Genomic DNA, 27,428 nt, shown 5'->3' with positions numbered 1-27,428 from the left:
GGCACTTTCATGCTTTCTGCTTAAAGCTCCATTGCCTCTACATTGGCGTGCCTGCCAATTTAGTTGGAATAATTCTTTATTGTACAAGAGTCGTGAGCAGAGCAGGACATTTAACATCCCTGCCTCCCTCCCACTAAACAGCAGTAGAATCTTCCAGACATCGTGACAATCAAAAATGTCCCTCCACATGTGCAAACTCTCCCTGAGTCTGAGAATCCATCCAGCGTTTCTTGCACTTACATCACTAATTTGTTTGTTGACTTTTGTGGTACGTAGGTGTTCTGGAGTATCCACGATTGAGGTAAACTTGTCCTTTGATTTTTCATAATCTTTTCTGTACTTGATCTAAATTGCAGAAGAGAAGAACAAGTTAACTTGAAGCAGAATAGAGGGCTTTAACGAGGGTAATTTTCCTCGAAAGAGTCCCACAGCAAATAGTAGGATTATTAGATAAGCCACGGGGTCATACTTTCTCTTTCAATCTTAACAGAAATGTTTAATATAAAACTGTATTTGATAGCAATAGTGTAATGGAGTGGGCAAATAATCATAATAATAAATTATATTTTCCATATTTTTATACATTAGAAGCTCAGGCCCAGTGAGGTTAAAAAATATGAACTAAGGGACACATCTAGAATGAATCCTGGAGCCAGGACTGGATCCTTGCTCTCTGGACTCTGACAGATAATGATTTACTTAAAATATGCTGCATCAAATATGTATGATGTCTTAAGGTATATATCCATGTCAAAGAGGAAACAGATATAAAATTAAAAAATGAGTATATATGGTTTAAAGTATTTATGATTTTTAAAAAGACATTCACTTTTTGTAATTTCCAAGTCACGAGTGTTTCCCATGCACACAAGCCATTTAAAGCGGTACAGATACAGAAAGCGCAATAACATGTCATGCATGACTATCTGAAGATCATATCAGAACAAAGGAACAAGTTCAGGCAAACAAGATGTTCTTATGGAGACCTCATCTCCCTCATTTCACATGTTGACCTGGTGTCAAACTGAAGTGATAAAATGAGTTTCTAATACAAAAGACTGATTAAAAGCTCTTTTTTTTTCATGTGGGAACAACGGCATTTTATCAGTATCTCGAAGTTAAGCAATTATCTGTTTGGTTTTTTTTTTTCTGCTTCAAATGTACCTTCCTCCATGTGATAGTAAAAGTGGTGGCACGAGCTTCAACTGACCTTGCAGGAAGACAATGTTACCAGCAACACTGCCAACAAGTGTCTATGAGGACAGATATGCTGGAAATAACCTAGTAAATTAGCATCAAGCTCAAGAGGGGCCATAAATATGTACAATACTCAAGGAGCTGCACCACGACCCTCATCGTTCCCAAATGGTACACTTGCAGTGATCACTGAACAACGGATATTAAATGAAAACATTATTCAGATATTTTAGATGCCACTGAATCTACTTATATCCTCAATCCCTAAGGAATCCATTTCTTTGGGGCAAATATTAAAAAAATTGAAATCAGTGTTATACCAGTTTGGAAATAGAGTCTAAAACAGCCTCAGTTACTCTTACTGGGAGGCACTAGATGATATATGGATGCGGCTGCCACGCAGTCACACGTGGCCACAGGCAGAGGTCATTTGTAAGGAATGAATACTTATGCAGCAGGAAACCAGTCTGGGCAGGGAGCAGGGGAAGGGAATCAAGGAAAGCGTAACGTCAACGCCCCCAAGGCTTCTCAGTCTCTTCTTCACATCATATCAGACATTACCTGGCTCCACATGTGTGTGTTGTAGAGGGCAGTCAACATATCTGGACGTAGAATTTCATTACATCCTTGTTTCAGAAGCATCTTGGCACTAGATTTATATTTTCTCTGTTCATGCAAAGAGCAGTGAAGCACAGAAGAGACTTATGAAGACAGGAGAGAACATGGCTCTATATCCCAATCACTTCTGAGTGAAGAGATGTAGGCACACACACTTCATGTACTCAAATATACATGTGGCTGAAGACACTAACTACAGGGCAGTACCAAGCAGAATGACTGCAATACTTGCAGCAGAGAATCCGTCATCCTCCCGAAAGGGGAATAACAGAGCTAGTCCCACCAACACCGCCTTACAGGACAGAAGACATCAGTGGAGTAGAAAAATGCAGTTTAAGGAGTTCTGTCCTCTTTCCTTCCATTAATTTATGTCTTTGTTTTCACTTCTGCAACTCAATTTGCAGTTTACAAGTAGATCCTCCAGGAGAATAAAGGGTGGGAGGACTGACTTTTCTGTTTATCTTCACCACAGCACATGTGAGGACACAGAGTATGGACTGGCGCACTCAAAGAGCTCATGGGCTCTTTGGGTGGCTAGACAGATACTTTGAAACGGAACATCCCAATATCATAGGCAGAACCTATGACATCCTTGCAGCAGACGGAACGACATCTCATGAGAAATCTGGAGCACAGTCCTGCCTGGGCTGTCCAGCCAGCCGCATCACAGTACCTGACTGATCTGGTCGCCTGCGATCTTAGCCAGCAGATGTCTAGGCTCATCGACTACCAGGTGGTATTTATCTTTCCGCTGCTCATAATCAGCTCTGTATTTTTTCTGCTCAAACATCATATCAAATTATGGCAAGAGTACAACTTCAAGGCTACACAGAAATGTCCCAAGATAAACACTCCAGAGAGCCAGAAACAGGTCATTTCTAGAGATGGGCTTCCAAAGCATCCAGAATAGTAATAACATGGAGGTAAAGAGAGTCAACTGAAGATCACCTGGAGGCGGCTAGGACTTGGGATAGATCTGATTTGATGACACCAAAATTGGACAACCTTGTGCTTAAACATCTTCCATCTTTAAATACGATGCCATAAGCAATGTTAGGTTTTAGGCATCTTAGGTAAGGTACTAATGAGCTATAGGTTTACTATCTAAGGTTGGGAGAATCAAAAAGTATACTCGTGAGCAAATTCTACCAGTCTTCTTATGGTAGTAAATTTGATTATAGAAGAGACCCTGGAAATCCTCAGCAAATTATAAAACAGTAATAAAATTTATCAAGATTGTATTCCTAGGAAGCTTCTGACAGTAATTCTTCAGTCATCCCGTGTGGACATCTACTGAAAATGAACTAAATCACTGTTGTTAAAAATAACAAAAACAACAAAAAATTCACATATTGAAATAAATATACCATTGGCCACATTTTCATTTTTAGATACATTTTACTAATTTTCTAATACTGTTTTTTGATTTCCATAAATCCATAGAAAATCCAAAGATAGTAAATTAAATATAAAATCATCCAAACATAAGTTAATTTGTAGCTTGCTCATTTCTGCCATTTTAAGCTGAATTTAAATTATGGCAACAGCAGTTCCAGGAAAGACTGGGTAGACTATAAAGGAATATTTTGGGTGCAAATGGATACTTCTCTGCACCAATGCATGAGTAACAGTGGCAATACATCTGACTGCATAAATCACAACTATCCCCTTAGGGGTGGCTCTTCCAACTACCGCCATTTCTGTGCCCTGGTAAGGGATGCCAAATTAACCTTGAGCCTTGGATCTCCCAACTCTGGACAATATAATGTTTAAGGGAGTTTGGCTGATAGTCAACAAAATCCTTGACCTCCTTCTTGTCCCCCCAAAAGCTGTGCTGCCCTATGCTAGTGCAAACAGAGGCAATGATGGCGGTGGGGCCCTCACACCACTCTGGACAGTCCCTTTCACTTATTCACTGGACAGTCCCTTCACTCTGCTTTTGGTAGAGCCCATCAGATGGTGACATTGTAAGAGTCTTTCCAAATCTTTATCTTGAATCAACATTTAAATTGACCTTCCTGTTATTTTATGTACTGGGTTTTAATCAATTAACTCTATAGACTTCTTAAGGGAACTGAATAGGCTTAAATGGACCAAGTCATACGTACCTCATTCATCAACTGAGTTGCATACTTGAAATGCTTATTGATTGGACAATCTGCAACATACTTGAAATCTGACTTCGTCCTTTCAAATACCTCTTTATACTTATACTAGAGAAAAAAGAACGTGGTTACTTGTAGCAGGCTGTGATTACTTTAAGAATGAGACATCATTTATCCTATCATACAACTGAGATGATTTATTCATGGAGGCTAACAAGTAATTACTGAACACTTTGCCTCCAAAGGCAATGAAACGTATACCCAGATGGATACCTAAAAACTAGCCTCACAACACATCCTTTATTGAACAGATGTCAACTCAATCTGCCACATTAGGCAAAAACATAAATCATTTCCTTCATTTTTCTATATAAGGATTATTATTTTATTCTATGTGAACTTGAAAGCATTTTTAATCCATTAGTTTGAAATAATTTTCCAGTAATTAATTAGATAATCATAATATTTTAAAGCAGAGGTGAGGTAACATCTAAACCACCATCTTTTCTGAAATGACCCTATGAACTAAGAATGTTTTTTAACAATTTTAGAGGACTATAACAAAGACTATGTGACAGAATGAATGTTGTCCACAAAGTTTAAAATATTTACTGTCTGGCACTTTTTAAAAAAATTGTTGACTCTTATTTTAGAACTCAAAGGAAGCTAACCCAAGTGCTTTATTTTGGAAATAGGAAAAAGAGGCCATAAAAACAAAGTTATTTGCTCAAATGACACATCAAATTTGTGGATTAAAATCATCCCACTTTGTATTTGTTAGCACAGCAACTCTAACAAAGTCAGTCATCCAGAGACACAGTAATAGGAAGGAAATGCTGGAAGAACCATGAGAAGTTATACTAAGATGGCTTTTCATTAAATTCAAATAAATGATGACTATAGTCAGTGAGGTCAGTACTAAGAAACTTCCTAAGTAGAGTGAACAATTCAGTACGTGCTGCAACTACAGGGTCTAGAAGCTAGGATAGAGAGAGACATACGGAAAACTACTGCTTCAGCACTGATTCTCTCTGTGGGCATGGGAATATGTTAAATGCAGGTGATTCTTATCCTTGAGTAGACATACCTTGCTGTAGAGAGTCTTGTTCTTTTCAGCCAGAGTGAAGTCAGGGGTGTCATAGGCATAGCAACCAATGCCCTTAAGCCAGGTCAAATCTTCTTTATATTTTACCTGGGAGAAGAACATCATCAAAGAATTTTAAGAACCTATCTCTGAATAGTATAGGCTAGGATCAATCCAAGTAGAACAAATAGAAGCTCTGACTGCTGAAGCATAAGGAATACTAAAGTATTGAAACAATTATTTAAGAGAAGTTTTCAGTAATACTGATTTCTGCTCATTTTATGGTATACTGTTGTGTCATATATGGAAATTCTAATTTTTAATACTCATTAAACCAATTCAAATTTGACAGGCATGTTCTCCTAGAAAGTATATTAGCTCAGTAGCTATATTTTCACACAGAGAGCTGAAATTTCTAAAATGAGCATTGTTATGTGTCTTCATTTTTTCATGAAGTGGTCTCTCCTAATGATCAAAACTAGTCTATTTCCTAGATGAAGTAGATCACTTTCAGTCCTTAAATAGGATATCATCCATTTAGAAGAAAAATTGTTTATAAATTTGAATATATTTTTCTCTCTCTTAAGTTAAAGCTCAGTTATGTAGCAGTGAGTTTTAGGATTTAAACATTCATACAGAAGATCTGAAATCTGGCCAAGTGTTTCATCAGTTTCTATTCAGTGTATGATTTTGTAAGTCACATGGGAGTATGAATTCATATGTAAAAACAGAAGGTTTTGAGACTCACATCACTGACTGCATCAGTAACTGCCCGGTGGTGGAAATGATCTGGGCGATCGGGAATGGACAACCAGATTCCCAACTGACTCATGTAGTTCTCCTTGTATTTTACCTGTGGTAAAAACACAAAGACAGCTATAAAGTCTTACCCAGCTTTCATATAAAAAAGTCTACATTTCTCTAGAGAATTTTAAGAAAGGGAGAATACTTAAAAAAAAAAAAAAAAGATAGTAGGCTATTAAGCCCAACAAAGTAGAAATATGCAGGGACATACTTTACTAATGTCATCTGTGACTTTACGATGATAAACAATGTCCAGAGCATCCTTCACAGTGTGGTATTTTCCTTTGGTCTTTTCAAATGTTTCTTTGTAGCGTAGCTGGAAAGAGAAAAAGCACACAGATTGTGAAAAACCACCATGTTAAATAATTGAGTTTTTTTTTGTTTTTTGTTTTTTAAGATTTTTTATTTATTTGACAGAGATCACACATAGTCGGAGAGGCAGGCAGAGAGAAAGGGAAGCAGGCTCCCCGCTGAGCAGAGAGCCCAACGTGGGCCTCGATCCCAGGACCCTGGGACCATGACCTGAGCCGAAAGCAGAGGCTTCAACCCACTGAGCCACCCAGGTGCCCCTAATTGAGTTCTTTTAAGCTTGAACTCTCTTGAGTTTTCTCTCAGGTTTTCCCATGAATAAATTTAGAGAGATTAAAAAGCTCATTTTCACAGCCTGGAAGAGAAGGACATTAGGAGAAAACTAGTGAAATCTGAACAGAGTTTAACTAATAATGAAGCATCAATATGGATTCACTCATTGTGACAAACGTACCATGGTAATGTATTAACAATAGGGGGAAAAGGATATAGCATATATGGGAACTCTGTCCTATCATTGCAACTGTTCTGTAAATCTAAGACTACTTAAAAGAAGAAGTTTATTTAAATCTAAAACAAGCAAACAAACAAACAAAAAATTGGGAGGAGAAAAAAGGAAACAACCTTGCTGAGCCCAAGACTTAGTAATGAACATGGAAAGAAGAGAAAGATTTAGTTTCCAACTCCTAGAATCAAAATGCCTTCTCCAGGAGGCAGTCCTGAAACTTTGTTTTATAATCTTGATCTCTGTGGTAGTTCAAGAGATAACATCTCTGACCTTAACCTAAGACTATCACAGAAGATTCACCCTGTTTCCACAAGATGAGTACTTCTCCGAGCTGTCTGTATTCAACCTCAAGTCTTTTGGGGTAGCTGAACAAAGACATAATTAAAGGTGTCTTTTGTCTGACATTTTAACTTAAGTTTTCACATGAATAACCTCATAAAATTGATTAGCTCTACTCGGGGGGAATCACCAGTGTAGAAAAGCCAAACTCAGTGCCAGATACTACCCTTGTTACATCCGACTATTTTAAAGGTTAGAGTTATCAGCACTGGTCTGAGAAAGGCCTAGGGGTGGGGCTGTCCATTGGGGCGTCATGAGCCCTAGGTGTCAACTTTATTGGGTGACCACTCCCAGAGAGGGGTGGTAACAGAGTAGGCTTGGTTCCAATTAATATTCAACAGTAACCTTGAAGTGGTAGAGATGGGGATGTCACAAGAAGACTAAAATATCCTAGGGGATAGATTTTGAGGGTCGTTTACAAGTTTCTCAGTTTATATTTTAAGCCAAATGATCTGTCCCTGGACCCTGAGAGTGTAGAGCCAGTGCCCTGGTATATTGGTACGCTGTAGCCCTGAGCAGTACCCACGGGCATTCTACATTTAGTGAAGAGCGTGCTAACGACCTTGGATGTGTCAGGAGATGCTGGCACTATGTGCTCAGCCCGTTTATATCAGGCTGTTGGATTTCATGCCACTATACACCAGGGGTGGGACCTACAATATCTCATAGCTTCGGGGGACAAAGTGCTCATTCAAGTAGTAGACTCCTGTCTGTCCAAATGAAAACTGCTGACAAAATTATGGAACTGAGACACTGTTTCAGTTTTGCTGTGCCCTTTCACATTTCTGTTTAGAGATCACCATAATGACTTGAAGATGCCCTGGAATCCTAGAGCAATATTCTTAAGTTGAGGGGTTATGGGGTTGCTTGAGCTTTGGGCTGAGTTTAAGTCCCATATGCCCAGTCCTCCAGGGATTCTGGTTCTGGTAATGGGTGCAACGCACTTGCAGGTGGGCTCTGAGAAATGAAACTGATAAGAACTGGTTATCTACCCTAAGTTAATTTCATCTTTATTAACAGGTAATCTCATTACCATTGAAAGCCAGTCTTGTCCTTGCTCACGTGGTATGGAGAATGAAAATCTGTCCCTCTTAATTCTAACAAATGTGTCATTCTCAAGACAGAGGTGGTCAAGAGAAGAAAGGGAACAACCTTTTTCTGCATGTTAACTAAGTGCCCAACACCATGTCAGGAATGTTACATACATTATCTTGTTTTGTCTAACTTCGTTATCACAATTCTTCTCCTCATTCCACATACCAGAGAACAGAGTCTTAGAGAAATTAAATTATATAGAGTCATATAGCAGGCAAGTGACAGCAACGGGATTTGAACCATGTTTGGCCAACTCCAAGATCATGACTTCATGGATAAGTAACAATTATTTGTCAAGTATCCCTAGCAAATGCCACCAAAGAATTATAAGAAAGAGTCATAATTTGCTAAGAAGGTCAACAAGAAAAATAATAGGCTTTTAGACTCTCGCAGCATTATTCTTCTGCTACTGTGCCTGACCGATTCTGTTTGTGCCTTTTGTTGCTTCAAGTGCTGTTGTTCTCATGATCCATGTTGTGGACCAGGTCTTTGAACTATGGAGGACTATAATATCTTGTGTGTCTTAGGTACCACAACCTCAGCTGTCCCTATCACAATAGAAGAAAGAAGAAAAGGACACATACATCACTGGCATTCCAGTAAGCTTTCTTGGCTCTGATGAGGATTGGCGTGTCTGGAACAGGGGTGTACTTGTCCTTCATTTTTTCATATTGAATCTTGTACTTTTTCTAAGAAATAAAGGCAGAAAAGAGACAAACTTAAGTTTAAGTGTTTTCATCCCTCCCAATTCACTGTCACGTCATAGACCCAATCTAGTTGGGCTTGATAATAGCTTTATCTTCTGTGTTTTGATGCTGCTGAGCATAATTACAGAAATTAGCTCTCTGATCAGAGGCAGCAAGGGAAGGTTTTAAGGAAACTTTTTTTTTTAAATGATTTATTTATTCTAAGAGATAGCATGAGCAGGGAGGAGCAGGGGAAGAGGGACGGAGAGAATCTTAAGCAGATTCCCTGCTGAGTGGGGAGCCCAATGCGAGACCCTGAGATCATGATCTGAGCTGAAATCAAGAGCTGGCTGCTTAACCAACTGAGCCACCCAGGTGTCCCAAGGTTTTTTTCTTTAACCCAGTGCACCTTGGTGCCAAATTCTCAACTTACCTCACTGACCAGGTCCTTTACATCTTTAGCATGCTTCAAGGCTTTGGTCTGGTTTCCAGCATGATGATGGGGTCTCTCTTTGGTGGCAAGTTCAACATACAGATACTAAATGATTAGAGAATAGGGATCATATATTAGAAACATAAAACATTTATTATTTAGTATTCAGTCATTTTCATTCATTTCTAACTATTCAATGGGAGGGCCAAGTCTACTTGTTCTGGTTTTTCCTGTATTTCTGTTCATTTGTTTCTTTCTGTGTTCCACATTTGGAAACAGGATACATACACTAGTTACCTAATACCTTTACTGTTGAGTATGGCCTCGTCTAAAACCATGTGGTAAAGAATGTTATGGAAGAATGAGTGGATTCTGACAAAGCCCTCAACACACTCCCCGCCACCCCACTCATTTTTGCCTGAGTGCATAAAATGTGGTTTCTTTTTATCATGAATAATAGATAGGTCCTACAGAACGAATCAAGCAGTTTGGTCCACAGACCATTTATCCAACGAGGAAAGTTGTACACATAACTTAAAAAATAGACATGATATGGATCGTTTATGTACAACACAACCACAGTTCTGATGGCCCCAGAGAAAACTGCTAGAAGATAGGGGCCCTGAGGCTGCATCAAGGACAACCAGGTGTAAGAGTCTGTTACTGAGTCAGAGTGGGCAGCCACAGGCAACCACCCTCCCCGCAATGCCAGTGCTGTGGGTTTAGGAGTCTCTGTTTATGAATCTCACCTGACTCTGAAGTTTCTGCCCTCGCTTGGCTCTTAAAAGATCAGGAGTGTCGGGAACTGAGGTGAAGATTGACTTCTGCTTTTTGCCTGCAGCTCTGTACACCAGCTGTACATAAAATAGTCATTACCATTATTTCTGCTTCATCAATATGTTATGTTCTCTGCTGAGAGATGCCTTTAGTGCTTACTTTATAAAGAAACCAAGGCCTGTCCCACTGCAACAGGCTCGGTTTCTGCTCAATAAACCAATATTTTATTTACCTCCCGAGTCCTCTTTTTCTTTTTTCCTTGTATCAAAATAAGAGACATTCTGTAGCTGGCCCAAGATCCCGGCCCCCTACTGCATTCTCGGTCCTGTCCTCACCTGCCCTGTTCTAGGAGCCTGCGCCAGCAACTGTTCTCGCCACCCCCTTGACATCTTCAACCTTCTCACTTCTCCAGCCTTCTCCTTTCATCTGCAAATAAATTCCAGTCCTTTCCTTCACTAAGCCTTTTCCAATCTCTACCAATCACCTTGTTTCTACCTTTCATAGCCAAGCAGACTTCGTATTTCTTTTTTCTCTCTCTTTTGGTTAATTTCTCAAGGCAACAGTTTGGCTTCCATCCAGCCACGCCAATGAAGTCACTCTCAAAGACTACCAAAAACTTTACGACTGCCAGATACAAGAATTGTTCTCGGTATGAACTGAAACTGCTCAGCAGTTTCATTCCTGAAAACGTCCTTCTCTGCCTCCCATTCTTGCACTCTCCCCTACATGGCCTCCTATCTTTCTAGGCACTCCTCAGCTTCCTTCTACCGGTCTGTCCTCCAAAGGCTGCCACTGGCTGGAGTCAGGGTTGGCCTCTTTCACCCTATACTTCTCCTTGGGTAACCTCATCTGTTCGTATGACTCAATCATCAACTCTCCTCAGTCAGACCAAAATTTTCAACAATGTTCCAAACTTACCATGATCATTGCAGAATTCTTTGTATTATGTCCATCTCTGGCCCAAATCTGCTTTTTTACCTATTTTGTCTACTTTGCTAAATGACTCCTCACTCTCCCAGGCATGCGGGCCAGAAATTTGAGGAGTCATCCTAGACTTCTCCCTCATTCCCATAACAAATGGTCATGAATTCTGGGCTCCTGACTTTGTGATAGCTTTTAAGTCAATCCACCCTCTCCTTTCTCACAGACATTGCCCTAGCTCGGCCTCCTGTATCATCCTCAAGATGCTCCTAAAAAACCTTCCTAGGTCCTCCATTGGATCACTCTGCATGGCTCATTTATCTTTCACAAGTCTGAGAAGGAGATTTTCTTAAAGCTCAGATCTAATCATACCTTAATGCTCAGAAATAGTTCTTCAGTGATTTTTCATCAAGTCCAATATGAAGATATTGGACTTCATGAGCTAGCTTCTATCCTATGTTTCTAGCCTCATTTCTCAACATTCTTCCACACTCCCTTATTTGAAACTGTTTCCAATTCTAAGAACTCAGTATGGCCATTTTCATATACTGCTCTTTCTTCTTAGAATGTTCTTCCTCCTCTTATCTGCCTGGAAAGCAGAGGCCACACTGTCTTGATTATTCCTATATGATATTATTCATCATATTAATGTTTGTTTCTCCTCACATATTATGGGCCCATGGAATGCAGGGGCTGGGCTCTATCATTCTTTTTTTCACCTTGTACTTGGATAAAAGATCTGAAAAACAGTAGTCCTTTGATAAATGTTGAGGGAGTTTCATACAATGAGGCAAACTAGGAAGCACAAATGGGTAGCAAATAGATTCTAATTATCAATATAAATACCTGTTGAATGGATAAAATATAGGAGACAAATAATATGTATATACATATGAAGGTACATATCTGTTTCTTTAAATATAAATTATATACAAGCACAAGTTGAAACAAAATGTAGCTCATCTGCTTGGGGCTGTTTTTTGTGTTACTTCTGAAAGAAGATAAAGAGATAAACTAAAAAGAGATAAACTAAATAAAAACTTACTATTTCTTCCGGGCTAAATTTCAAATAAAGCAAGTCAACAAACTATAGAATCTTATGGTTAAAAGGACCCTGAATCATCTACTCTAATTTTCTAGCTCAGGAAATTGGGGTATTGAATATATGAATTATACAAGGTCACACAACAAAGTGGAAGTAAATCTGGGACTAAAACCCAACTCTCCGATACCATTTCTATAATTTTCTTCATATTATATTTCCCCCATACTTAGGTATGCATTGTTAATGCTTCTTTATTTTTTAAAATTTAAGTCATAGTTAGTTGACATGGAGTGCAATATATAGATTTCTGGAGTAGAAGTCAGTGATTCATCACTAATGTAAAAGACCCAGTGCTCATCACATCAAGTGCCTTTTTTTTTTTTTTTTTTTTTTAATCAAGTGCCCTCTTTACTACCCATCAGCAATCTAGCACATCCCTCACAGACCTCCCAGTTTATGTTTCCTGGGACAACATTCCTGATTGCTAGTACTATGAAGTATAAAAGTCAAGAATCTATACAACTCAAAAGCAATTCAAAAATTGAGAACTCTACCTTCCTTTTGCCATCAAACTTTTTACTAAAACAGTGTTTTCCAAACTTTCCTGATCCGAAAAAAACCCAAAAGTCCTTATTAAAACAGATTTACAGGTTCTACCAAAGACCTCCTGAATCCAGAAAAGTGACTCTGATCAGGATTTTTTAGAATTTATTTAAACTAAATAAACTAAATTTCTCCCACCTACTATTTCCCATCTATGGCAACCACCATATATATATACGCACATATATGTGTGTGTGTGTGTGTGTGTATACACACACACACATTAGGTACCAAATATAAAAAAGGTCATATATTTATCTTTCTCTGACTTATTTCACTATGCATAATGCCCTTGAGGTCCATTCAAGTTGCGCAAATGGCAAGATTTCGTTCACTCTGATATATGTGGCTGCCACCTACAGGACATCTCTTGGTCACTCAGCTCTGAAGGTCAGGAGAGCTTGTGTTCCTGGTGCCATGAGACTGTTATAACAAAGGTCACCCAGAAAGGAGCTCATAGCCTTGTCTGGGAGTCTGATTTTTACAACTCCAGCCAGAAGACACCTCTATGTCATCTAGCTCTAGTGGCTGGTAGGGCTTACTCTTGTGGGTCCCACAGGACTGTAACCAATAGGGAAAGAGTTCTTAAGTAGCTACTATCCCCAGGGCATAGCAAGAGACAACAGACCCAGGAGCTCAGTCTTTCTGTAAAGGAGGCTTGTTAGCTCATCATCATAACTGCAGCTTGAGGGGCAGGCTTTTGATTAAAAATGCATCTTGGGCTGACTAAAATCCTTTTCAGAGAACTTAGAGGGCATTTATTATCTTCATCCTTACCCTCTACTATGCTTTAGAGTGCCAATATTTCCTTGAGGGAAGCTTTTTACACACCTGGTGCCTGATTTTTGCAGCTGCCAACCTGGGGATACCCTTTGAGTGCCTGGCACTGATAGCCTGGAAGGCTCGTATTTCTGGGTCCTACAGGACTACGGCAATTAGAAAGACAGTTCTTTGTAGGTTACCACCCCAAGGTCTTTCTGTGAAGGACACCTCTTTGCTTGTCCTGGAATTTTGGCCTGAGGAATAGGCTTTAGGTATGACTCATATTTATGGCCTATAGAACTGTTAACGAGGAACAGAGTTGTAGATGCAATCTTGGTGCTCTACCTTTGCCTTGCTCCAGCTTGCTGGTTTCATAGGGTTTATGCTTGTAGTCCCTTAGGATTGTATGTATTTGCATACATTTAAAAGCTGATGCCTGAGGGTTTGGCTTCCAGTCAGCCTAAATCTAGGTGCTGAGATCCTCCCCTTTGGGACCCTGCATGGTCTTGGCACATCCTCAGCTACCAGGAACTATTAAAAATATAATAGGATACTTACACAAGCATAAAGGTTCGAGAAACAACTAAGAGTTGATACAGGGTTGAACAACAAGTTTCACCTCCTACATGAGGCCTTCCTTCAAGACTGGGAAAGGTGGTTGTTTCACTTATTGTATAGAAATTAACACAGACAGTCAAGAAAAATGAAGAAAGAGGAATATGTTCCAAATGAAAGAACGAGACAAAACTCAGAAAAAAACTTAATAAAATAGAGCTCATTTACTTGATAAAGAGTTTAACTTAACACTCATAAAGATGCTCACCAAACTGCAAAGAAAAATGAACACAGTGAGAATGCCAACAAAAAGATGGAAAATAAAAGACAGTATCAAATAGAAGTTACAGAGCTGAAGAAAACAACTGAACTGAAAAATACATTCAAGGGGTTCAACAGCAGACTAGATAAAGCAGAAGAAAGGATCAGTCAGCCTGAAGACAAAGCAGTGGAGCTCACCTAACCAGAGCAGCAAAAAAAGAAAAGAATAAAAAATAAGTGAAGATAGCCTTAGGGACTTGTGGGACAGCATCAGATACACTAACATTTGAATCACAGGGCTTCCAAAAGGAAAAGAGAGAAAGGAACAGAAATCTTATTTGAAAAAATAATGGCTGAAATATTAATTTCCCTAACCTGGGGAAGAAAACAGACATCCAGATCCAGGAAGCCCAGAGAATTCCAAATTAGAGGAACACAGAGAAACCCAAAACAAGACACATAATTAAAATGTCAGAAGTTAAAGACAGGAAGAAATTATTAAAAGTAGCAAGAGAAAAACAACTTGTCATATACATTAACTGCCCCCTCCCAATAAGATATCAGCAGATTTTTCAGCAGAAACTGCACACCAGAGGGAGTGGCAAAATATATTCCAAGTGCTGAAAGAAAAAAACTTCTCACCAAGACTACTCTACTTGGCAAACTTCTCTTTCAGAAGTGAAGGAGAGATAAGTTTTCTAGACAAACAAAAGCTAAAGGAGTTCATCATCATTAAAGCAGCCTTACAAGAGATGTTAAAAAGATTTTTTTAAGTGGAAAAGAAAGGGTTCTAATTAGTGATAATAAATCTCACTGGAAAGGTGTATATATATATGGTAAAGGTAGTGAATTAATTACTGGTATGAAGGTTAAAAGACATTGTAAAAATAACTATGATTACATTTAGGTAAGAAACATAAGATAAAAACAAGTAAAATGTGACATTAAAAACATAAAACATGGCGGGGGAGTAATATTGAGCTTTACAATAGGATCAAACTTAAGCTGTTATCAACTTAAAACAGACTGTTACAAATACCAGTTGTTACAAGTTGCTTCATGGTAACCATAAAGCAAAAACTGATGGAAATATACAAAAGATGAAAAGAAAGAAATATAAGCATATCACTAAAAGGAACCATCAAACCACAAAGGAAGAGAGCAAAAGAAGAAGAAAGGAAGAGAGAGGGACTACAAAAGCAGCCAGAGAACAATTAATAAAACAGCAGTAAACATATACATATTAATAATTAATCTATATATAAATGGACTAAATTCTCCCATCATAAGACACAGAGTGGCCAAGTGGATTAAAAAACCAAACCTACTGGGACACGTAGGTGGCACAGTTGGCTAAGTGTCTGACTCCTGGTTTCAGCTCAGGTCATGATCTTGGGGTGGTGATATCAAGCCCTGTGTCAGGCTTCATCCTTAGCATGGAGTCTGCTTGAGATCCTCCCTCTCCCTCTACCGCTCCCACTCATGCCTGTGCTCTCTCTTTCTCTCTCTAAAATATATGACTAAATCTTAAAAGAACATAAAATAAAAAATAAGACCTATCTATATACTGCTTACAAGAGACTCCCGTTATATGTAAGAACACACAGAGACTGAAAAGGAAGGGACAGAAAAAGATGTTCCATGCAAATGGAAACCAAAAGAAAGGTAGAGTAGCTATATTGATACGAGACAAAACAAACTTTAAAGACTAATCAGAAACAAAGATGGGTATTACATAATGATAAAGGGGCCAATCTAACAAAAAGATACAATATTTGTAAATATGTACCAAACAGAGGAGCACCTAGATATATAAAGCAATTATCAGTAGACCTAAACAGAGAAATAGCAATACAATAATAGCTGGGGACTTTAATACCCGACTTCCACCAATGCATAGATTATCCAGACAGAAAATCAATATGGAAATGTTGGCCTTAAATGATAGAATGTTCTGTAAATATCTGGTCTACTCTATCTAAAAGCAACAGAATACATATACTTTTCAAGTGCATAGAACATTTTCTTAAATAGATAGATTCCATGTTGGGCCATAAAAAAAGCCTCAATAAATGTAAGAGGATTAAAATCATATCATGCATCTTTTCAAACCACAATGGGATAAAACTAGAAGTTAATTACATGAAGAAAATTGGGAAATTCACTAATAGGTAGAGATTAAATAGCATGAAACTGAACAACAATGGGTCAAGGAAGAAATCAAAAGAGAAATTTTTAAAATCCTGAGACAAATGAAATTGTAACATTCCAAAAATTATGGGATACAGTTCTAAGGGGCAAGTTCATAACAATGCTTACCTCAAGAAACAAGAAAAGTCTCAAATAAACAACCTAACTTTACATCTCAAGGAACTTGAAAAAGAAAGACAAATGAAGCCCAAAGTTAGTAGAAAGAAGGAAATAAAATCAGGGAAGAAAAAAATAAAATACAAACTAAAAATGTAATAGAAAAGGTCAATGAAAGATAAACAAAGTTGACAAACCTTTCGCTAGACTCACCAAGAAAATGAGAGAACTCGAAATCAGAATAAAAGAGATGTTATAACTGATACCACAGAAATACAAAGTATCAAGGAGACTACTATAAATAATTATGTGCTAAAAAAAATTGGACAATCTAGAAGAAATGGATAAATTCCTGGAACTATACAACATGCCAACGCTGAATCATGATGAAAGGGAAAATCTGAACAGACCAATTACTAGTAAGGAGATTGAATCAATAATTAAAAATCTACCAACAAATAAAAGTCCAAGATCAGAAGACCTCACTGGTGAGTTCTACCAAACATTCAAAGAATGAACACCAATCTTTCTCAAAATCTTTAAAGAAAAATAGAAGTGGATCAATATTTCATGAAGCTCACGTCATTCTTCCAGCGAGGCAAGTGTGGGAAAAAAATGAATGACTGAATAGCTATTCTTTTTCCTCAATGTTCATGGATAAGACATACAGAATCCCAATAGGAACTGGGAAAAGGAGAAATTAAGAGTTTTAGATTATTCTGAATCCAAACACCCAAGAGAAATAAAGGTATTTTGGAGATACCAATAAGCACGTTAAGTTGCCATACGATGTTTTATTATGTGGCACTTGGAGGACAGCTGTGATACTTAAAGCAGTGGTTTCCAACACTGGCCGCATGTTAGAATCATTGTGGAGCAGCTAAAAGCATGCAGATGCCCAGACACAGAGAATCAGAAGGTCTGGTATGAGGCTGGGGAGCCGGAGTCCCATCAGGATAGTTTAGAAATATTTCCCAGGTGATTCTGATACACAGCCAGTGTGGAGAAGCACAACTTTGCTGAGAGAGAACATAAGCATTCCTGGCTAAGTGCTGAAGCAATATAGGTAAGCTTTCAGCAAAGCAAAGGAGCTCAATGTATCATTTGTAAAAGCTAAAGAATTAATCATCCTCTGCCTCTAGCTCACTAGGAGTTTAGGAAGCTACGCACCCCCCAGTGAGGACACTAGGTTTGCCAGGACGTCTCTAAGTCTAAGGGCATAAGTGATTCCTAATTAGCAGCCATTAGAAACACTGAAAATCGGGAGTCAATGAAGTGGCCTGACAACCAGTGTGTGGCTCAGCTTGGTGAAGTCTGATAAGAATGACCAACTCACTTATAATAAGAAAGACCATTTACATTTGTGGAATGCCCCTCTCTTTACAAAGCTCATCGAGTCACTGGCAAACATGGACATCTATCACAGCCAAGGCACTACGGGATACACATCTAAACAAGGTGGGGTCCACCTTTCAAAAGGAACCAAGAGTGTAGGTGAGAGCATGAGATCTATACACAATTAGCTGCTTTAAATCAGAAGCCTAGGGGCCAAATGAAAATGAAACAAAGTAGTCTAGAATTTGTTGAGTATGCCACAGAGTAGGGAGCCATTAGAAGACTTTTCCATGGCGCTGCCATGATTAGGGTTTCTGATAGCAGGGATTAAAGAGAGAGTTTTGAAATAAATTCCATTTGAAGACGGCAACAATAGTGTAAGACAGAAGGCCTTTCCAATTTATAAAATCGTGTCAACTCTCAGCAGTTCTAGTCAGAGGCAGTCAAATATTGATATCCTCATCTTATCAAAAGGGAACAAAATAATTAAACTGAGGCAAAATGAGGTTAACTGACTTGCTTACATATGGGAGCCACTCCGTAATTAAAGGCAGAGGGTAGATTTTTTGCTGAGTGTGGTGGCCTGAAAAATAGTCACCGGAGGAACAAGTCACTCATAGTGACAGGCTCAGCATTCTTACCTCGCTCAGATGTGTCTTCAGTTCCTGCACTTTTCTGTATTCTGGAGTGTCAAGCACCACTTTGTACTTGTCTCGCATCTTCCTTGCCTTATCGGTGTACAGGTAGTTAGACTTAAAAACACAACAGAAATACAAGTTAATTGATTACTTAAGGAATTGCATGCCACGGTCACACACTATCTTTCATGCGGCTGGCATGTGCAACTTGAGCAGGGCTTTCATGTACCCTGGATGTCTTCCCATCCCAACAAAGATGACTGTCATTTCACTGAGTTCATCAGCTTTCAAAGAGGCACATATCGGTTTAAGTGAGTCACAAATGGTTCAAATCGGTTAATGGTAAACTTCCTCTTAAAAGTAGCTGCAGGCAAAGATTTTCTGTCCAGCACCTTGCAGCTGGTGACAGGATATATGGAAGCTGTGTGGGGATAGCTATGTGCGTGAAGGTGTGCACTCACCCAGAGTTTGCGCAGGTGCCGGGAGCGGACCATGTCGGGAGTGTCATACAGGAAGCAGCCCAGTCCCCTGAGGATCCGCAAGTCCTCTTTATATTTAATCTGTGTGGCAGAAACAGAAATACAGCTGGCCATGAGTAACTATAAACCAGGAACAAATAAGACAGAGTAGTGACACTTCTCTACTGAAAGTTTTCTTTCTGGTTGAACACACCCACTCTGTATTCTTAGTTTGTGTGCACCCAAATGAACCACAGGTTTTAAAATTTAATATCTAATCTGAACTGAGGAGAACACTGCTGTTTGTTATTATTACATTGATGGGAGAAAAGCATAGATTGAATGGAATGGTCTTTTAGGAGAAGGAAATATTTAAGGAGAAAAAAAGATGGTGGGAGGAAGTTGTTAAAGGGGATGGGCATGGGGATGAGCGGGAGAAAGATACGAAACAGGACCCAGGATAGAGGCCATGTAGAGTGAGGAGCTGGTAAGGATGTAGGATGGTGGTGAGCAATTCTTGTAATTCCCAAGTGGTCCTCTTACTGCCATTTCCATAGCTGGAGAAATGTGGGGTTCTGCTTCCACACAATTTCACCTCCAAGTTGTATACTCAGTTTAGAAGTACTCGGTGCAGAAGGGTACTCAAAGGCCGCTGGCTGGCTTACATGTGGACAGCCTCTTGGTAAGAGCCTTTCGGAAAGACCCTTATGAGATGCTTACATCACTGGTGATGTCTCCCACGTAGCGGCAATGGATCACTTGGGGTGTGTATGGCATTGAGATCATGTGGCCTCGCATCTTGAATAAGTCTGATTTGTAGATCAACTAGAAAAATACCCAGAAACACACACATCAGCGACCAAATTGTTGACAGTCCCTGGGTTCCACAGCCCATCTTCCTCTCTCCTAGGAAAATACCCACCTCACTGACAGCCTCTTGTGTCTTCTTAACTTGGCGGATTTCGGGTGTGTCAGGAGTTGTGTGAATCTTGTCTTTCAGTTTGTGGTACAATTGACGATACAATCTCTACATTGGAATAAAAACCATTCCAGGTAGTTAGTGTAGGAAGATGAAGGCATTTGTTGACTAATCAACAATCAAATATTCTACATAAAGAGCCATGAGAGGGGCAATTAAGGATAAATAAAGGGGCTGAGATTAGGAAAAAAGAGAAAATGGTAGTTATTTTATATAGATGAAGAATTTTGAGCACAAAGTCTTCCACATTCTATCAGATGATTGGGTAGGATCAGATATACAAACCAATCATTTATATAGAAAACAAAGGTCATGAGTCAGACTAAAATATAAATTAAAGTTTTTTTAATACAAATGTCAAAAGAGGAATTAATACACATTATAATCTATGAATGAGGTCTCTACAATGGCATTACCAAATAGAGAAAAATGTTGCCAATGGATTCAAGTATCAAAATGGTAGCTAAAAGGACCCTTTTATTCCTTGCTAATGTATAAATTTATAAGAGATAGTAAACTCTTAATGCACTTCAAACAAAGCCATAGTCTTTTATTTTTTTAAACTTAAATATACTTAATTAACATACGATGTGTTATTAGTTTCAGAGCTAGAGTTTAGTGATTCATCAGTCTTATATAATACTCAGTGTTTGTTACATCATGTGCCTCCTTAATGTCCATCACCCAGTTACCCCATCTGCCAACCCCCCTCCTCTCCAGCAACCCTGTTTTGTTTCCTGTGATTAAGAGTCTCTCGTGGTTTGTCTCTATGATTTTTTTTTTAAGGATTTTATTTATTTATTTGACAGAGAGAGACATAGCAAGAGAGGGAACACAAACAGGCCGCCCGCCGAGCAAGAAGCCCAATGCAGGGTGCCATCCCAGGACCCCGGAATCACGACCCAAGCCAAAGGCAGATGCCTAACAACTGAACCACCCAGGTGCCCCTCCCTCTATGATTTTGTCTTGTTTTATTTTTTTCCTCTCTTCCCCTATGATCCTCTGTTTTTTTAAATTCCAGATATGAGCGAGTTTCTTAACCCACTAAGCCACCCAGGTACCCCAATGAGCGAGTTTCTTCAATTCCACATATTGTATTTATCTGATTGTCTTATTTCAAAGCCATGGTCTTTGAAACTCAGTATTTCCCCCACAGAATCAACATTCACAGTACCTCACTGGTAACATCGTTGACCCTCCGGACATGGACAAATGGAACGTCTTTGGGCCCAAGGGTATATCCGTTTGCCTTGATGTGTTCATAAACTTCTTTGTATTTGAACTGGAAAAGCAAAGTCAGAATAAGTCCACTGATGGGTAAACAGAGAGTAGCTCTGCATTTCTCAAATAGAAAGAAGCTGTTGCTTTCATTTGAAAATTACTCTCTAGGATTAAGTATAATGAAAAGTCACTGACAAATTTTAATAGTAATCCGAACCCTGAAAATTATTTTGTTGGCTAATAAAGCCAGGTCCAGAAAGGAATAAAATTCAGCGTTGCCTAGATAAATCTGTTTGTAGGCAGGTATGAAAAATACAAGAAAAAAACTGTATTTTTAGTCCCAGTACAGTTAGGAAATTAGGAAATGCAAAGAAACGAGAGACTACTTTTGAGACTGATGGATGGCGTTATAGACCGATCTTAAAAAAATGACATGTGAGATAATTAAATCTGTAACTCTCTGCTTTGGAAACCATATTTTTGGGCCCCTGGCTTTTGGACCCTGCCTGGCCAGCAGCTAGGCAAGAAGTCCTTTCTTTTCCAAAGGAATACACAGTGATGTTAGATCTTGAAGATAATATTATGGCCACATATCAGCAGGATGTGTACGAAGCTCTATTTCTGGTTTATGGCTTAGAATAGTTTAGGATGCATCAGTGCTAACATCAACAGAAGTAAGAGGCAGGATGACAGCCATGAACCCTAAGCCAAGGTAAATGACTTATGCAGATAAAATTCCACAAAAGTCCTATGCTAACCTGATGGGCTATCCAGGCACTACCAAATTGCAATTTCACAGCACCCCTAGGAAACACACTGTCTCCCCTTCTCTAGTCCCACCATTATATCATATTGAACCTTCAGGGTGTGATGAGGGCATTAGAGTGGCTAATAATGAATATTAGTGCCCCCCTCCCACTTCAGACCCCATCTTAATGAGGAGACCACTCACATAACTGCTCATGTATCGGGTGTCTTTGGCATGTTTGAAGTGAGGGGTGTCGCCTGGAAGCCTATATCCAGTAGGCAGAGAGCGCCGGCCAGCATCTCGGTACAGACCCTGCCAGAAGGAGGAAGAGTGAGTAAATCACATCTACATCAAATAACTGATCTAAGTTAAACAAGTCACATGCAGCTCACGTTAGGTTTTCAGTTAGATACTTCATGTTCTTATGTTCACTACACTGATTTCAGGAAGAAATTAAGTAAGTTAAGAGTCAGGCAATGAATCAGTTTACTCTTAACCTGTTTTTGAAAGAGAGAGGAATGAGTGAAGGGGCTCATAGGAAATAGTTCTTCTATGTTTTGAACGTATGCCTAATTAGCTGCACGGTATCTAGCAAGAAAATGGTAAAAGTAGAGAAAACAGGTAATTAGGGGTGCCTCTGCCATTAATCCCACTCTCTGGAGAGATCCACGTCATCACCAATCCCTGAGAGAGTCATAATTATAAGGCACATCTTTGGAATCCCATCCTCCCCATAAACACAGTGTCTTGATGTCAGGCTACTCTGGGGTCAAGATACTCTTATCCCTGGCAGAAGGGGGAAAGAAGTTTCTGACTATGACCTTAAGTAGTCTGGTTTTTTTGGGAGAGCTCCAGGAGTAGGAATAGTACTTGAAATATTAAAAAACAAATTAAAACCAAATTACTTTTAACATTCAATGTAGGAGACTAACATCGAAGGTTGAGACCAAAGTAGCATGACCAGATGACACAGAATAGGAATATGAAATATGTGAGTGGAATCCAGTTTCCTTCTCTTCTGAATTCCAACAGTAATTTCTAGCCCTCTCTCTCATTATTAGTAGTCTTTTGTGTTTATATGCCTTGTCTTTATCATCTTGGTTTTAAGTTTTTCTGAGCCAGAGATAGGAGGTTGCCTTTCCTCACTGTATCTTGTAAACACTGCTCTTAAAAAGCCCATTTCTTGCTTGGTATAAGGATCCTGCTAGCCAAAAGGGAAGACAGTCTATGTTTGGTTTTTTCTTTGACTTTTAACTCATGGGAATGGAATAGCATTTACAATGGACAAGGTCAGGCTGAGATAATGCCCAAGCCAAAGTGATTTCCACGGAAGCCAGTGGCCTGGCCCTTGTAGGCTGCCTCTTGGAGTTCTGCTGGGCACCGTGTTAGGTTTGCACTGCTCACCTCACTCTGGAGCTTGTAGGCATGAAGGGCCCGCTCCAGATCCACAGTTTTTGTTGTTGGAGCCACTTTGCCTCTGACACTGTGCACATAGTCATGGTGGTAAACAGCCTGTGTGCAGAGAGAAGAGGAGTCAGTTGGTTTCAATTGCAGCAGCACTGCTGGAAAGAAGCAAAGTAAATGGAAACCCAAGTCTCTCTTAAAAAAAAAAAAGAAAGAAAGTAATAAGTAGCCTGCTTCCCTCTGGCCAGAGAACTCTGATCTATTATTGGTCTTACCAATGGGACCACAACCAGCGTGTGGACCCCCACACTGAGAGAGATGGGGAAGACACGGCTGAGGCCGGAGAGGAAGAGCGGGTATTTTACCACTGTAAGTTTCAAAATAAGTAGGCTTTAACATTCTAACGCACTGGTAGCATTCTCTGTTTACTAAATAACCTGCGGGGTTAGTTTAAAAAAAAAAAAAAAAAAAGGCAGCTTTGGGGGCAGCTTTGGGCCGGTCCGGCCCGCGTGGCGTCAGACACGAAGTGGGTATCGCGCCCACAGGGCACACAGAAGCACGCGGAGGCACAACTGGGCCCGCCCACGCCTCGCGGAGGATGCGCAGTAGAGGCCAGACCCCGCCCCCTCTCTCACTTCAGAGCCTGTCCCCTCACTCTACCAGTCAGCTCTACTTGCTCAGCAGGCTTCCACAGGGAGACAGAACTGTAACATGCTCTTGACACAAGGATACAAAACACAACTTTAAAGCAAAAAGCTCTCAGACACCGAGTATTCCATACAGTGAGACTGCTGACACCGCCACCCTGGGGACCGACTGAACGCACCAGGCTTTTAGCAAACGAGCAGAATCTCTAAGGCGCTAACTCTGGTCTCCCAGTTACAAAAGCCCACTTTCTTTCTTTCTTTCTTTTTTTTTTGGCCACTGTGGCCCCGTCTTTATTACTGTCCACATGACTTCCCTGGAGGCACTCACATCACTTAGTTGTTTCCCACTTTTGACAGCCTGCACGTAGACTGGAGTATCAGTGACCAGCTTGTAGTCATTCCTTGTTTTCTGTGCATGAGATTTGTACTTGATCTGCGGAGAGGAATAAATTAAGCCTGTGTTAGATGTTCACTGTATGAGAAATTGCTACTTTCACAGAGAGTTTTGTTTCTTTTAACTCATGGCATTTACTTTAATTAGCACTTATTCAATCAACTGAGAGGCATTTGAATTTTATGATAATCTGCATAATTAATGCTTACAGTCATACGGAGCTTCCAGAGCATTCTAGCAGGTGAGGAACATTTAAGCTTTTTTTTTTTTACTGAAATCTTATACCGTGTTAATTTGCTTATTAGCAAAGTCTCTCTTTTTAAAAAAAAGATTTTATTTATTTGACAGAGACATAGCGAGAGAGGGAACAGAAGCAGGGGGAGGGGCAGAGGGAGAAGCAGGCTTCGTGCATAGCAGGGAGCCTGATTCGGGGCTCGATCCCAGGACCCTGGGATCATGATCTGAGCCAAAGGCAGATGCTGAACGAATGAGACACCCAGGCACCCCAAATTCTCTCTTTATAAATAGATCCTGTCTATAAGCATCACAAACCCCTCACAAATGAAATTTTCCTAATATGAGAGTTATGGGTTCGATATATCTGAAATAATCCAAATGTAGACAGAAGAGCCAGGGGTCCCTTCTCCACGATAGGACAATAGGACAGCTTAACTGCTTTGCTTAATAGGAAAGCTACACACATTACTGAGAAATGGCTGTTCTCTGCTCCTTGGCATCTTTCTCCAGCTCGGCCACCCTCAACACCACTTAAGACGCAGCTGGTCTGTGACAATGTCCGTAACTCTCCCTTTGACTAGACTATGTAGAAAAAAGGAAATACATTAAAAAAAACAAAAAAAACCTAAAAAACCAGGCAAACTCACATCGTTCCGTAGATCATAAGCATGTTTGGCGTGAAGAATTTCAGGAGTGTCCCAGACGTAGCAACCAATGCCTTTTAGCCAGTTGAGGTCATCCTTGTATACAATCTAAAGGATTGTAGCAGATAGATGGAATCAGGAAAAAAAAAAAGTGACAGTAATTAAACACCAAAAATATGGACACCCTCTGGATTCAGGATGACTTTATGGAATGAACATCAAGAGGCATCATGTGATGAGGCTGAGGATGCCAGGGAAACAGTGGCCCACAGAGCCCTGCTTTGAGGGACAGACCCATGGGTGCAGAGGAAAGCGATCCTGGAAGAAGGCTGAGGTGAAGACACAAGTGAATCTGCTTCCCCTCAGGATGGCTGTGTGAGGCCAGGGAGGGGGACCTTCATGAGCAGTAGGCTTACGTCACTGATCTGATCCGTGACTTTCCTGACGTGGCTGTTGACTTGCAAGTCAGGGTGGCAAATCCACTCATGGAGGTGGAGGCGGTAGTCAACCTCACTGACTTTCTTCTGAGAATCCTTAGCAGTAACCATCTCTACCATGTCAGGCACGATGTGGATTTTCATCTTGTTCTTTTCATAAACTGATCTGTAGAGGCGCTATGAAGATAAAATAACATGCCAATTACACAGGGAATTGCGCAAGGTATCATGGCAATAAACGCCTTTCTTATGCACTGGAGAAGTCAGGATAAATGACTTACAGCCATCAGGTGTTATCTGGAATCTTCTGACACTTTCTACAGATTCATGGGGGTGGGGTAAACAGTGTGTCTGAAATGACACTTGCTTCTTCACATATGCACAGCCAGTGCCATGGGCATGACTAGGCAATGTTCTGATTTATGACAGATGGCTCTACTACCTGGCCTTGATTTGAAGTAAGGCCTTCGGGATTACTTACATCAATGTTAAACTTGCCGACTCTCAGGCAGCGTGCTGTATTTGGATCATCCTCAACGCTTTTTGGTAAAGTATAAAGAGCTTTGAACTTCTCATATTCTTCTCGATATTTGATCTACAGAGAAAAAGTACAAAGGAAGAAAAAAGTTTTAGTTACTATTTTAAAAATGTCTATACCCATACTTGTAGTACTTATTGCTGCTACACCTAACTCATTTTACAGATTATGTAATTTTTAAATAATCTCTTTCATGATAATGATTTTGCTTTTCTTAACCATGAATAAAAGATGAAAAATGTGCTCAGGAATTTCTTTGTTTTTAGTGACTGACAAGCCTGATGCTTAAGAGACACAGTCCTTGAATTTCAGATTTTATAAGGTTTTCCAAAAATACACTGTAACCAATGTCTATGGGGAAACTAACTTTTGCTTCTTAAGCCATATTGCCTATGAATTAATGTTCCAGGATTTCATGAACTAGGAGAGAAGCCTCTTAAAAAGACTAAAATCCAAACTCCTAGCACCTGACAAAATAACAATCCTCATTACTCAGAGGCGCACATCTTAGTTAAGGGAAAAAAAAAGGAAGATGGGAGTATTTGTGTCAGAATTGCAGTGAAGCTCTTTGCTAACTGGAAACCAACCAAAATTCCCAACAGAATTTCCTAGAATATTAGTTCACATGCTCCTTACATCTAAACCATTCCTCAATTATAAAGAAGATAGTATTCAAAGGCACCTTTTTTTTTTTAAAGAAAAAAAACTACTGTTGAAATTCTTTTAAAGAATTATACCCCATCCTGTTTCAAAAACAAGTTGCTGAAAATTCTGCTTCTACAGTTTTTTTCATGACTAAAGGAGAAAATCTCTGATGAGATTTCTAAATTCTATACACAAAACTTTTTTTCCCAAGTGAAATTTGTTCCTTTGGGCTAGTCTGTTTGCAGTCCTCCAAACAGACTTGGGTCTGGGCAAAAATCACATATATTAGTTTTTCCTCCAGGTAGAAATTAAATTAATTCCATATATATTTAACAAAAATTAAATTAATTCCATATATTGTCTAACAAAGTCTTTTCCTAAATATGCATCTCTAGGCCCATTAGGAGGTAGAGAAATCAAGTTATTGAATCACTAGCATTTAAATGAATAGAACAGAATTGAAATGATAGGCTGTATTGCCTATAGTTAGCAATACATAGTCTTCTGTAAAACACTGTCTGAAGGAACTCACGTAAACTTCAGCTGTCTGTGAACTTGCAACATAAAACAAATTTCTCACTGTGGGTCATGGTAGAAAAAGAGATCTACAGTGCTATGTAAAATTCACAATTAATTCACAACAGTGAATTAATTCACAATTAAGAGGTAAAAGTCTCTAAAAGAGGTTATCTTT

The 27,428-nt window shown here is 39.5% G+C and overlaps 1 protein-coding gene across 1 annotated transcript in view; it reads right to left on the bottom strand.

Moving 5' to 3' along the window:
• NEB (nebulin) overlaps positions 1-27,428 on the bottom strand; it is a 207,053-nt gene that overhangs the window by 39,344 nt on the left and 140,281 nt on the right. Inside the window, exons 109-129 of the mRNA XM_080798838.1 lie at positions 26,033-26,146; positions 25,531-25,728; positions 25,118-25,222; positions 24,168-24,272; positions 23,193-23,300; positions 21,993-22,100; positions 20,994-21,101; positions 19,763-19,867; positions 19,561-19,665; positions 18,844-18,942; positions 18,386-18,496; positions 9,928-10,032; positions 9,179-9,283; positions 8,644-8,748; positions 6,020-6,124; positions 5,753-5,857; positions 5,008-5,112; positions 3,924-4,028; positions 2,489-2,593; positions 1,759-1,863; positions 241-345 (exon numbers count right to left, since the gene is read on the bottom strand). Coding sequence (XP_080654964.1) covers positions 241-345; positions 1,759-1,863; positions 2,489-2,593; positions 3,924-4,028; positions 5,008-5,112; positions 5,753-5,857; positions 6,020-6,124; positions 8,644-8,748; positions 9,179-9,283; positions 9,928-10,032; positions 18,386-18,496; positions 18,844-18,942; positions 19,561-19,665; positions 19,763-19,867; positions 20,994-21,101; positions 21,993-22,100; positions 23,193-23,300; positions 24,168-24,272; positions 25,118-25,222; positions 25,531-25,728; positions 26,033-26,146 — 2,316 coding nt within the window. The remainder of the gene's footprint in view (positions 1-240; positions 346-1,758; positions 1,864-2,488; positions 2,594-3,923; positions 4,029-5,007; positions 5,113-5,752; positions 5,858-6,019; positions 6,125-8,643; positions 8,749-9,178; positions 9,284-9,927; positions 10,033-18,385; positions 18,497-18,843; positions 18,943-19,560; positions 19,666-19,762; positions 19,868-20,993; positions 21,102-21,992; positions 22,101-23,192; positions 23,301-24,167; positions 24,273-25,117; positions 25,223-25,530; positions 25,729-26,032; positions 26,147-27,428) is intronic.

The sequence above is a fragment of the Martes martes genome, assembly GCF_963455335.1.
Source record: "Martes martes genome assembly, chromosome: 3".
In the NCBI taxonomy this organism is placed as follows: domain Eukaryota; kingdom Metazoa; phylum Chordata; class Mammalia; order Carnivora; family Mustelidae; genus Martes; species Martes martes.
The sequence above is the reverse complement of the archived record's forward strand: the minus strand, read 5'-3'. Positions and strand labels throughout refer to the sequence as shown.